This window comes from Protomyctophum bolini, assembly GCF_963924005.1.
Source record: "Protomyctophum bolini genome assembly, chromosome: 15".
NCBI lineage: Eukaryota > Metazoa > Chordata > Actinopteri > Myctophiformes > Myctophidae > Protomyctophum > Protomyctophum bolini.
The window spans coordinates 8,502,137-8,515,196 of record NC_137876.1 but is presented as its reverse complement, the minus strand read 5'-3'; the positions used below and the strand labels follow the sequence as shown (position 1 = coordinate 8,515,196).

The window sequence follows — 13,060 nt, the reverse complement described above, 5'->3', positions numbered from 1 at the left end:
CACAGTAAATTCCTTATGGTTCCATTTTTATACTTTAGGGTTAAATTAAACACTGAGGATTTTGCTGTGTACACAGGCACACATGTCGTCTCTCTCTCTCTCTCACTCTAACACACACACACACACACACACACACACACAAATTGCTGATGGCTGGTTTTCATGAACACATATTATTTCCAGATGGAGGTCATGAATAAAAAACTATGGAAACAAGTTGGCTGAAACTGGAACCTAAAACAACAGAGATGGAGGGGCACAGACTCCAGTGTAAAAACAATCTTTCCCCGCCGCCTCTTGTCCCCTTGTGTCTTTTAAAAAAGACCAACTTGTCAGTCTCCAAGCCCACAAAACAGAGGAGCACTGTCCCAAACTGGGTGGGAGAAAGGACAAGTTATCATTTTATTTTTTTCACCACGATCAGGGGATGAAAACCCTTCATGATCAAAATGACACGTTCCAGAGTATCAGTTGAAAAGCTTACCAGCTAGGCCTCAACCTCCAAACCCCCAGACATATTTCCAGCTAAATAAACAAGCACGGGGCTTGATTCATACTTTGTTGTGAGCCGGTGTTGCTATATGAAAATAGCAGATCTACAAGCTCACAACGCAATGTGGATTGGCTATTTTTGGCATGCGACAAGTACTCAGTCATTCTACTCAGCACTAAAGTTACACCAGTAACCTAGTAGCTTAAAATGGAACACATTCAAACCCAACAGAGTGCAAAAACAAGCTGCAAAAATTGCTGATCACAACCTCAAGATGGCATGCTGTTTGCATGACCCAAAGGTGTCTAATGTAATGAGAGTTCTGTTATCTCACAAAACACACACACACACACACACACACACACACACACACACACACACACACACACACACGTATCTAATTAAGTTATTGGTGTTATCACAATCCAAGTATCATGACAATGAATTTAGAAAAAAAGTTGTATTGTACCAAATGTGCATGCCAGGTCGGCCATTACTCATGTCATAATCCGAGCCAAGAAAAACTAACCAGACGCCAGGCGATTTCACTTCAGGGCTGATTCCGAGGAAGGAGAACCACACGTTGTAGGTTTTAAATAAGTGACCTCATTCTACTCGCAGAACCTAGTGAAATTGAAAGTAGTAAACTAAATGCATGTTTATTAATTTGTCACTGGTTGAGTTATTGTAGCTGCAGGTTTGATTTTTACAACCGTTTGTTTTGCAGTCTCATTTGCCATTAGCTCTACTGTGAGAGATACAGCCGACCATTGAGGATTCTCTCACATTCACCCACCCAGACATTCACGTTAATCCTGCTGTGCTGGTCAATTTAGTTAAGTCTGTCTGTTCTTATCTAATCAAGTCTCCTTTACTGCTATCTAATCAAGTTGTAATCAGCCAGTTCTTCACTAGACAACAGGGGGCCACCACAGGGCAAAGAGGACCCTGAGGCCTCTCCAATGTCCTAGCCATAAAAATTTAATTTGCAGATGGGACATGCCCCTTCAAGTCAGTGGGAGTCGAGTGTGGTGCTCCATCTGGAGGCTTGATTTCTGGCTCAGTTGCCAAGTCTGTTCCAGTGACTAAGTTTAATACTTTCCAAATGATTTGGAAAGTAAATTTTATTACAAGGATTTTGGGGGGGGTTGGTTGGGCGGTAAACGTCTGAAGTGGATGCCACTGCATTTGGTCAGTTTTAATTATTTGCACCAACCTTCCAAAACAGCACAGGCATCAGGCCTGCCCTTATCTCACCAGGTTCCTCCCTGCAAGCACAGATGGCAATTCCATTCTTGTGCAAACTGAAGATTTAACTCTGATTGTCCTGGAGACTGCCATTGTCTTACAATAATGCCCCCTCCCCAAAGTCCTACATGTGAAAGGGCCAGCAAGTAAGGCTTATTTACATGTATTAATTAAGGCTCATAATGAGCCCAGCGGAGGACATTTGAATGCATTCCTCTGGTATTGTGTAAACTCTGTGGGTTTGGAGTTTTGCCCATTCAGATGTGTTACAGTTAGTAGATAAAGGGGGGCACGTGATTATTAGCTAGAACCCCCCCCCCCCCACACACACACACACACACACACAGCTTGTTTTAGTAGTAGCTGCACTGGGATATATATTGACAAGCTGTTAGCTCAAATTCTTCATGACATTGCAAACAGAAAAGAACATCATAGAGGGAGCAAAAAGTTTATAATTATAAAGCAAACAAGTTATAAAACTGTACAGAGGAACAAGTGAATATCAACTCATTTAACTGAATAATTTTTCACTGAAAATAACAGTTGCACCCACAAGGTGTACATTCACTGTAACACACACAAATAGTGTTATGAACAGTTACATTTAATTTCATCCTAACGATTCTGAAGAAAAATACAAAAATATGTATGAATTACATTTAAAACTAAATTCAATGCAGGAAATAGAAATACACAACCGAAATGGCATGGAATGGTATCAATCATCTTGGCACATTGTAGCTGTGTAAATGCCTACGTGGTTGTGGAACCATGTATTAACCTTTAAATCTGGCGTCCTCACGGTATTTTGAGCGTAGGCGAACATTTTCAAAGATTACCCAACTAGCCAATCTACTGTACACACTCACAACGTGCCCGGTGTGAAGCGGTGTGAGCTCCGTAGTATGACTGGGATCTACAAGCTCACAACGTGTCACGATACGACGTGCTGCGAGCTTGTAAATCAGCTCTATTCGCAGCACAATACCATCGTACTACAAAGTATAAAATAGGGCTTAAGTGGATAAACAGCCACAACTTCAGCGCATTAGCATCAAAGTGTCTTTATATAAGAGCTTGTTTTCTTTTCTGTACCTCAGGCTTCAAACAGTGAGCTGAGGAGGGTTTAAAAGTTGTTCATATTACTTCTTTGGCTTTAAGTCCTACTGAGAGCGGGGGGGGCATGATGCTGAACAAAACACAACACACATGGCAAATAAAGACAAGCTGGGGAAAAAACACTTGCGCGGACAAGGCCTTTTTTTTTTAACCCCCTAATTGTACCTGAAGGGAAATCCCTTTAAATAGTTGTTGGCAGACAGAGTGAGCTGGCAGCGAGATCAAACAGTCACCGAGCAGAAGCCCTATAAATACATCACATTCACTCGCCTCACTTCAAACGCCTCCTCCTTTAGCCCTGCTTAAACCCTCCTACTGCACAACCACAACGGCTCAATGTGCTCAGTATGTTCCTACGACAGGGTATCGGGAGGAGAACTCAGGGAGTTCTCATTTTGTTCGTGAGCAGGCCGATGCTTTTTTTGCGAAAGGCAGCATAATTCGTACATAGGAGGTCATGTGCAACATTCTTGCTCCGTTTCATGCCATTGGCGGTGTATCGTTTCTCTCGTTCCGCCGTAAGAGCTCCATTTTGGTTGTAATACCGTAGCTTTTGTTTGGTCCTTGGATCACACTGCAGAAGGTTCAGGGGATTTGTTTTTCTTCAAATACACCTCTGACGTCTCATCTGGCACCAGATGGCTGAAACTGCTTCTGAAAGAAGCCAGGAGGTGGCCTGCAAACCAGAAGAAATGGATGAGAGAAACAAGAAAAACAGATCAATTTAAAGCCCTTGAGCAACACTCACTCTACTACATTCTCTGTGTTTCAGAAACACAGATGTTTACCAGCATTTTCAAGACAGAATTGAAGTAATAAAATATGATATATTTTGCTGCTTTTGAATGAAAACATGCATGCTATTGCTTATATAACTTTATATATTACTAGAGCTGTGCCCGTGGAGCCTCTACAGCGGTACCCGTTGGGCACTGGCCTACTTGGAACGATCCAAGTTGGAAATGCATGCCCCACCCAGATATTATGCGTTGGAGCCTCAACAGCGGTGCCCGTTGCGCACTGGCCTACTTGGAACGATGCACCACCCAGATATTATGTCTGTGTCCCTTTTATGCCCATATATGGAGTTCTTTGTCAGGCATGTCCAAATATGGAGTATATGCAGACGTCAGAATCATGTCAGAACAGGCTAGCTCCATATATGGACCCTGTCCAGAGCCTGGGCAGAAGCCTTTTTGGGGCGGTTCTGGACAACTGTGGGTCCGACCGACTCGGCACCGGGCACTGCACCCCCTGTGGTGGTGTGGCACACGTGTCGAATTTGAAGCCGGTGGGGCGAACGGTTCTCGAGTTACGTGGATTACACACAGACAGACAGAGACATTTATAGATAGATAGATTCAATTTTCTCATTTGGAGAAACATTGGTTTTCATGAAATTATATACAGTATAGTACCATTCATTGGCAGTGTACAGTTGCTCATAGGATTTGTTATACTTGGTAGAGTAACAGAAGTTATGTGATTCTTCCCGCGTTTCTGAAATGGTGTTAACCTAGAGTGGGTTCTACTTTAGGACTTAACATTTCTACATTTTTTCCCCCCTCTTATGAACAGATTATTAGATTCTCAGTTGCTGAAAAAAACTCTCCAGTACTGTGGTGATATCCACTAGGCCCCACGAGTCATTCCCCTTGTGACTAGGGGAATGACTAGTGGGGGAAGAAGAAAAGGGGCTGGGCGAGGACATACGCCAATCAAAACTGGCCGGAAACAAGCAAGGAAGTTTGTTGTTGTTTTTGTGTGGGTGGGGGGGGGGGGGGGGGCAAGGGTAGGGGATCATATCATGGCTGTAAGATTGAGGGCATTACAAACCTGTCCACGTCTTCTGTCCGGTGAGGATGAAGCTGGTGCACTGTGCATGAGCGTTACAAATGAACGCCGCCTCCCTGGCGCCGTGCACTGCCAGCACACAGCCCTGATGGCTGTAGGACGGCCAACATCGGTACTCCACATTCCCAGAAGTCCTCATACCTCGCATCACTGTGTAATCTAAACAAACACAAAAGAAGGCAGCTCAGTACAGGACAGGACATTTTTCTGAAGACTTGCATTCGGTCGGTCCACGAATAGTTTAACCACTTAAAACCGATCGATCGGAGTCCCCCAGGGGTCTATACTAGGCCCCCTTCTTTTTCCCCGCTCTACACCAAATCTGCCGATCTACATGCTCACAACATGTTGCAACCTGACACTTTCGCTGAATGTTTGCCCCAAGAACAGAGGCTAGGGTTCAAGAGGTCAAAAAAGAGAGAGTAATACAAAGGCTGACGACACAGAGAGAACACAGAAAAGATTATTTTTTTTATAGCTCAATGCAATTTTATTATGATGACAACCACTTTTAACTTATTAGTTACTACTGTAACAAACCAAATTTCCCCATGGGAACAATAATGCCTATCCAATCTAAGTAGAATTTGTGTGCTTTACTTGTCCTAAATGGAAAACCATCGAACATAACCTCCTTCCCAACATTTGTTATAACATTCTTTGAGTCAGGCGGCTCTGTGGATCTCATCTGCTATACATTAGCAAGAGTCTGAGTTGGAAGTGCACTCAACCAACCAGGCACGCCACACACACACACACACACACACACACACACACACACACACAAAGAGAGACTTGAGGGAAGGAGAGAGGCACAGAGAGCGAAAAAGAATAAAAGGTCTAGTCGGTGAGTTAGCATGAGGTGATGGTAGTTGGAGTGGTAGTCACATTGCCAAACTACTTGCATAGGAGTATTTTAGAACAATAGACATAGACTACTGTATACACATAAGAAGTAGTATGGGGGCCAAGAAAAGGTAACTTGTGGGAGGAGTGTTTCTTATGAAGGGGGGAGAAAATGAAGTCTGTATTTTTCAGCTCGCTACACTGCCAAATCCTGTCTGTTAAGTTTAACTATTGAAGTGTGAAAAGAAAAAAGAGAGGGGGAAAAAAAAGTGTATTTTTACACTTTCAGAGTTAAATACTTTTAGGCTTTATCCGCTGAGAAGACACCATGTACCCTGGCATTTCATACCAGAGACTATGGAGTGAGCATATCTGTGATCTCAGTAGGGTTCTACTGTACACAATCTCTGGGTTATGGAATTCCAGATAGTAGTGATAAAAATAGAACATGATTCACCAGCGCACAGCCCAGGAACGACCACAAGTTCTACAGAAATCCCCCTCAAAAAACAGTTACCATCTGAGACACTACAGAGCTAATAAATCAAAGTTATACAACTAGTTTTCTTTTTTATATAGATGTGTTTGCCATGTCGATGAGTATGGCTCCAGATACTAAACGTTACACCTCCTTGTTAAGGTAAAACGCTCTCTTCTACTGCAAGTCCTGCAGCCGCTTTACCTCACATCTGTGATTAAATTCATAAAGTGCTGCTATGCAAACAGTCCGGCGTCTAGAGGATGGAAAGTCTCACGACAGGAACTCGGCCAGTTATTCTGTTATTAATATTTCACAGAACTGAAAGGAATGAGGGGGAGTATAGGCAGGGTAGAGGAGAGCTGGGAGTGGAATGGGTTGGGATAAGACCTTCATCGCTGTAGACAACACAAAGAATGAACAAAAGAGTCGGAGCAGATATGAAGCAACCATGTTGTGGCGATATTTAACTACTTCAGCCGCATCATTTTCTGTGTAACAAATAGTGAAAATAGATTTACAAACTCAAAGCTTCACATGTGGATCTGCTATTTTTGAAAATGTTGGGGGACGCAAGGTTTAAGAGTTTCATTTGATATACAAACAAGGCTAAACAAGAAGATATTGCTATAAATACCGTTTTTGACATTGTAACACTGTATCCCTGTTTTCTTTTTCTTTTTTTTTGTCCAATAAACGCATCTATGAGCCAGAGACGGGGAGGGTTGAGGTGGGGGTTAAGCCCACCTTGTCGCATTCCTGCTGCCTAATAAACCTGTCAAAGCAGAAGGGAGGGAGAGCGAGACCCCACATCCTGCCCCCCATGTCCTTTATGAAATTAAATGAAAAAGAGAAAACGTGGTACACAGACTGTGTCCTTGCCTCTGAAGGAGGACAAAAGGAAAAGTATGCTCAGCCGGGCCTTCTCTGACCCGCCACCCCCACCCATCCTTAAATGCCCACACTAGTTTATGAAAAAGAGGCCTTCATTCCATTAGCTCCTACCTCTGATTATTGACGGAGGAACGTTCTCCAGGTGCACACCAGACTTGTAGAGGAGGAGGACGCGTTCAAAGGCATCTAGTGTTTGGTTGATGTCAGCTTTCAGCTCCCCTGGACACATACACACACACACTCATATAAGTATATGTATATTTTTATTTACATACAGAGAACAGAGAGCTATGCGTTTACCTTTTTGGGCACATCATAGGCAAAAATAGCCGATCTACAAAATAAAAGTAGATCTGCTATTTTCCGCTATTTGTTGTACAATGAAATATCCATGGCTTCTTAACCCATTCTGACCTGAGATCAGATTCTAAAAATGTCTTCTCTACACCCTGACAGTTTTCTGAAAAAGCTATGTTTCCATGTCAGTCGTTCTTCGATTTTTCAATAGCTAAAGCATGACATGATTGCGAACACCAACAGGGGTTCCCGCCCAAAATGGGAGGTTGAACATTGTACGGGCCGGGGTAAAGCTCATACTACCATACCTGCCTATCACATGCGTAAGTACTTTAAGCACTATCAACAGTTATTCATTAGCCTACGAGTACGGGGCCAGGGGCCACAAACCTAGCGTTCACTTAATGAAGCTCTCACTCACAAAGCGTGTTATTACACGACTTCAATAATGCACTGATTTGCTTTCTTGATCATGAATAGCTGCGTCCCGTCATGTCATGGTTGTCTTTCTTCCTCACCTGTGGAGTTCATTATGTGGTTTACCAGGTGTGCAAGGCCAGGCGGGGCCTGGTGTGGTAGCAGGTAGGTGAAGAAATACCTGGGGGACAGGCAAAAACAGCTCCGTCAGACAGGGAGACAGACATGCCCCATCACATAGTTCACACAGAGCATGACTTCTCTCACCAGGGTGTTAAAAGCAAACGGGAGCCATAAACCTGTCAGAACTTTGAATGCATGCTAAAAAATAAAAGCAGGAGAAGACTCCATTTTCCACTTAAACGACGCCATACAGTACACGCATCCATCACCCCTCATTCCATCCACCCAATAATTAACAACTTCAGCTGTGTCCACACCTACGCTATGAATGCAGTTCCATCCATTTTATCAGAGCAATAGTATATCTCTAGATACAGTTGTTGTAATTCTCCTGCAACCAACCAGCACCTGTCTTATCTACAGTATAATAAGTGGGCATGCACGGGTGACTTCAATTACTCTTTATTCACCATTACCGTATACACAGTATGTAATATAAATACCTATAGGCATTGTAGAGGTTCCTCTTTTCATTCAGTCCCTCACACAGTCCCTGTGCTGAGCAGGGCAGAGTGAAGTTCTTGAGGGGAAACTGGAGGGTACAGTCTGCATCTGTCTGACAGGTGGGTTCGTCCATGCTGGCATCGTCCAGGTCCGTTAACTTCAGCTCTCCCAACACCATGACAAACTGCCGAGGCTGGAAGTCCAGGAGCGCTACAGAGCCCAGTGGCGAGTAGGAGAGGAACTGGAGGAGTCTGACCAGACCCAGACACACCTGCAATATGAACAGAAATCAATGCCAGAAAAAAAAGATCACCACAGCGATCCATTCGGGTCCCATTTTAAATTTTGTGTAAGTGTAAAAAGTGTAAGTGATAAAAGTTGAGGGATTTATTACATTATCATGATACAGGTGCCCTGCTGGGCATTGCTGCCTGACACACCTCCACAAAGCAGTTATAGAATGTATCTTGTTGATGCATAGAATTGCAATATAATTACAGACCCATTACATTGTTGATTATAAAATGTAAATTTGAAAAACATTATTAAATAGTTATAAAAACGCCAAATTGAAGAAAAAAAAACACCAGTTCATGCATATATGTGAAATGCATATCGTTGCTGTCAGGAGGAAACCACCTAACTCCACTTTTGAGGTTTATGATTTTATTTCATAAATAAATGCTATTGAACAACCATAAAAAATATTTAACCATTGAAAAGTATTAAAAAGTGCTTCGGAGAAAACCTCCATTGGACACTCAAACTGTCTGCTAAAGCAGCTAACAATACCAACTTTGATGAGGTGACATGCACATTGTTATAAAAATATAAGGTTTTCTTCATTTCCTAAAAAAATGAAATAAAAAAATAAAAATGAACATTTTGGAGTTAAGTGGTTTCTTCCCGACAGCAGCGATATACTGTATAGCCTTTGTCAAGTAGCTTATTGTCGATATCAGCCAAGTAACGAGGGTGTCTATTCCCTCATATATATATATATATATATATATATATATATATATATATATATATATGAGACAAAAAAGGGACTCCTGCACATCCAAAAAGACCCGTAGGAGGTGCAAGTCTAGTTAGCAGGCATAGACATCAAAAAAGAGAAAAACCTTCCAAGGGAGGGACTGCACACTCCAGGGAACAGAGACGCACAATTTACTGCATCAATTTATTTATTAGTAATAAATAAGTTGATGCAGTAAGTTGTCCGTCTCTGTTCCCTGGAGTGTGCAGTCCCTTCCTTGGAAGGTTTTTCTCTTTATATATATATATATATATATATATATATATATATATATATTTAATCTATCACATTTGTATACTATTCTAAAATGGCTTTAATTCTGTAAATCATATATTATAATCTACTAACAAGACACAAACAATAAATAGAGAGCAAAGACCTCAGAGCAAATAAAGCAATAACATTATCCGCACACTGACAGGGAATGAAATAGCTGAACCATTAGGTAATGCACTGTCTCTTGAACGTCACTCTGTGAGATTGAAGCCACTGTTTAAAAAAAACTCCCCAAAAAAAACAGAGGCGGGTGAAACCGAACCCGGTGGGATTACTGTGTGCGGCGGTACGACCGAAGAGGCCGAGCTACCCTGAAAGCCATACTACTACACCGTAAAATCTGCAGCGTTCAGTTAACCCAGAGTATACAAATGGATTAAAATACACAGAGGATTTTTACTCTGTATGAATCGGAATTTCATAGTGGCCAGCGAGCATTGAGCAATGATGTCACTTTTATGAATTATAAAAAATAAAAATCCTCTCCCTATGAGGATCATCGCACACACACACACACACACACACACACACACACACACACACACACACAACTCCCCCCCCCCGGAGAGCAAATCAGGACTGTCCCACCCTTTGTTGACTCCTACTGGGGAGTATACCTTTGGCTGGGGGGGTCATGCTGTGTGTGTGTGTGTGTGTGTGTGTGTGTCTGTGTGACTATGTGTGTGTGTGTGTTGGGGAGGGATGGGATGACATTCTTTAGCCTGTGGTGGATTAACTCTAGGAGCCATCTCCATTCCGACCATGGTCTGATCAAATACGCAGGACATACGAAGGACAGATGTCAGACCTCGAGGGGTTTCAAATGTCCTGAACCCCCTCATGTGTGACTTGGCTTAAACACTATAGTATAATCTCTTTTTGCCGACTGTAAGGGTTCCATATCCTGAACCCCCTCATGTGTGACGTGGCTAAAACCCTATAGTATCATCTCTTTACTGAGTGTGAGCGTTCCATGTCGTTGCCTGTATGAGCGTGGGAGCGAGAGAAATGGAGCGAGGCAGAGGGATTCAGTTAAGGCGCGCAAGTGACAGAAAACAGACCATGCAATGTAGACAGTTTGTGTGTGTGTGTGTGTGTGTGGTTTTTTTTTAAGCGAGCGAGTAAGAAGTTGAATTTTGCAGGGAGATAGAAAAACAGAAACACATCTTGAAAGTAGAGTATAGAGACCACAGCAGAGGAACAACAAGAAATCAGAGGAGGGGGGAGAGAGAGAGAGAGAGAGAGAAATTAAAGACAAAAAAACGCCTTACCCTGAATCTATCCTCCCAGGGGCTCTGCAATAGCTGGATCATCTGGAGAGGGCTCCCCTGCTCCAGGATGGCTGTGATTTTTCCCATTCCTTTATCTCCCCTGCCTCCAACATCTTCTGCACAGTGGCCTCTGAGCTGTGGGCATGTACAGAATATCCACATCAATACAATATACTACAACTTGCAAACTGACACTGTATTTTTGAGGCCTGGCGAATGTTTCACTTATGCCCATAAAATCTTCATAAAATGAAATATACAGGGCTTAAGTGCGTGTGTTTATAATTTAGGCTATATAATTTAAATTGTCAGTTGACAGAAATAATAACTGTTTTTATTTTTTTGTTTTCAAATGAGAAAATGTTTTTCATCTCGAGTTGTGCAGTTGAAGCATTTAATTGGGTGTTGCTGAAGATTGTAAAGCAGTATACGGCATCGAACATAAATATAAGGTCATACTGGACCTTTGTCGGCTTTGTGTTAAAGTTTATGCCTGCGTGTCTGTAGCACAGAAACACATCTAATTAAGAACCAGAAATAGTTAATAATCTAAAAAAAAATGTTCTTTAATACTACAGTCTGCAGAAGTAAATTGAAAGGACATGATTGGCGACATGGTCTACACAGTCTACAAATGACACTTTGACCAAAGTAATCATATTAGCCTACAGTGAATATTCCGAGCATCCTTATGAAATCAACCAATTAAACTCGTTGGACACGCTGTACCATGACGGGGGCTGGTCGTTGTGAGAGACAACCATTCTCTCCGTTCAAAAGTAGCGGTCTGAGTTCAGGTTTCAAATTGGACTATAATGGATTGATTGAACAACGTCTGGGGGGTTTCAGATGGGATCATGGAATTTTTTTTAAGGACAGAGGCTCTGTGTCTCCTCAAATTGCAAAACCGGACCTAAGGTCGTGAGAGGTTCAACGAATTTAATTGAATTACATGGGAAGGGCCTCCAGAGGCAATGAGCCGTTTCATCCAGTTTTACGCGTGAGACCAAGCAGTGAGGCGGCGAGGAGACAACACGACCGAGAGATATAGTAGCTCCGTTTGTAACCTCATATCTACCCTTAGCTCCGAGAAGATCATCTCGGAGCTAAAGCGTAGCAGCGTAGATATTGAGGTTCCTAACGGAGCTAAACGCACAGTATTAATGTTTACTATTTACCTTTATGACGTTTGGATGTTGCAACCTCTGTAGTAGGACCATTTCTTTCCTCAGTTTGTAAGATACGAGCTCGTAGCAGCCACGGGCGTCTTTAAAATCCTCCAGACACTTCAAGATGTCGTTTCCTTGGTCGTTGACCAGCTTTAAAGCCACCGACCGATCCTCGGGCAAGACAACTTTGACAACTAGTTTTGTGTATCCAGACCCGAGGACTTCCACTGACTGCACGTCAACCAGCGAATCGCAGCCCATTTCATCCATATGCGCTCTTCTTAAACTATCTGAAATCTCGTTCCACAGACTAAAATCCACATTTGTTTTTGATGACGGGCGGTGCTGCGGGGAAAATCCCGACTCCCACAATATTCTTCTTTCGTTGTCTGGAGAGAAGAGCAAAGGAATAATTTCTTTGCGTCTTTCGCTGAGTTGGAAATTCAGGGCACTGCGCTGCGAGTGCGAAGCAAACTCTTCGTTTATAGTTCCATTGAGAGGATATCCTTTCTGACCAGCGAGTTGCAAACTACTTATCAAAAGTGTCACTAGTATAGAAATAACCACGAAAGCCAAAAATGCAGCTGCACATAACGGGTTGCCCATGATAGGCATGGCGAGCGAAGATCTGTGAAGAAACGCGCACGGAGAGTAGGCTACTAGACTACTAGTACTAGCTGTGCCGTTCAGCCCTGCGGTTGACTGGATTCTAATGAGGAGGATTTTGTACAAGTGGTCAATTCTGCGTTTTCGCCTCTTTGGGAACACCCTGTAGAGGCGTGTTCTTTGCTTAGCAACGCCCCCTAGAGGCGTATCCTCTGGTAATTGTACACCCACCCAGTGAACAAGACTGACCTCTCATGCTCATGTTGCAGCAACTGACCCCCTCGTTTGCGCACATCCCCCCCCCCCCCCCCACACACACACACACACACGCTCTACTTTTGAGGCCCTCCTATGCCCAGCTTTGTGTCTTTGTGTGTACCACAAAAACCACATAGTAGTCTCTCTGTTCAGACTGTTGAC

At 42.9% G+C, this 13,060-nt stretch overlaps 1 protein-coding gene across 1 annotated transcript; it reads right to left on the bottom strand.

The window, feature by feature from the left end:
* Positions 1 to 2,178: 2,178 nt before the first annotated feature.
* Positions 2,179 to 12,751, bottom strand: pkdccb (protein kinase domain containing, cytoplasmic b). Its single transcript, XM_080783038.1, has 7 exons — positions 12,044 to 12,751; positions 10,866 to 11,000; positions 8,276 to 8,547; positions 7,751 to 7,830; positions 7,047 to 7,154; positions 4,700 to 4,876; positions 2,179 to 3,539 (listed from the first exon to the last, which is right to left on the bottom strand). The coding sequence occupies exons 1-7, from the start codon at positions 12,647 to 12,649 to the stop codon at positions 3,433 to 3,435; spliced, it is 1,485 nt and encodes a 494-aa protein (XP_080639164.1). The 5' UTR covers positions 12,650 to 12,751; the 3' UTR covers positions 2,179 to 3,432.
* Between the last annotated feature and the right edge of the window lie 309 nt (positions 12,752 to 13,060).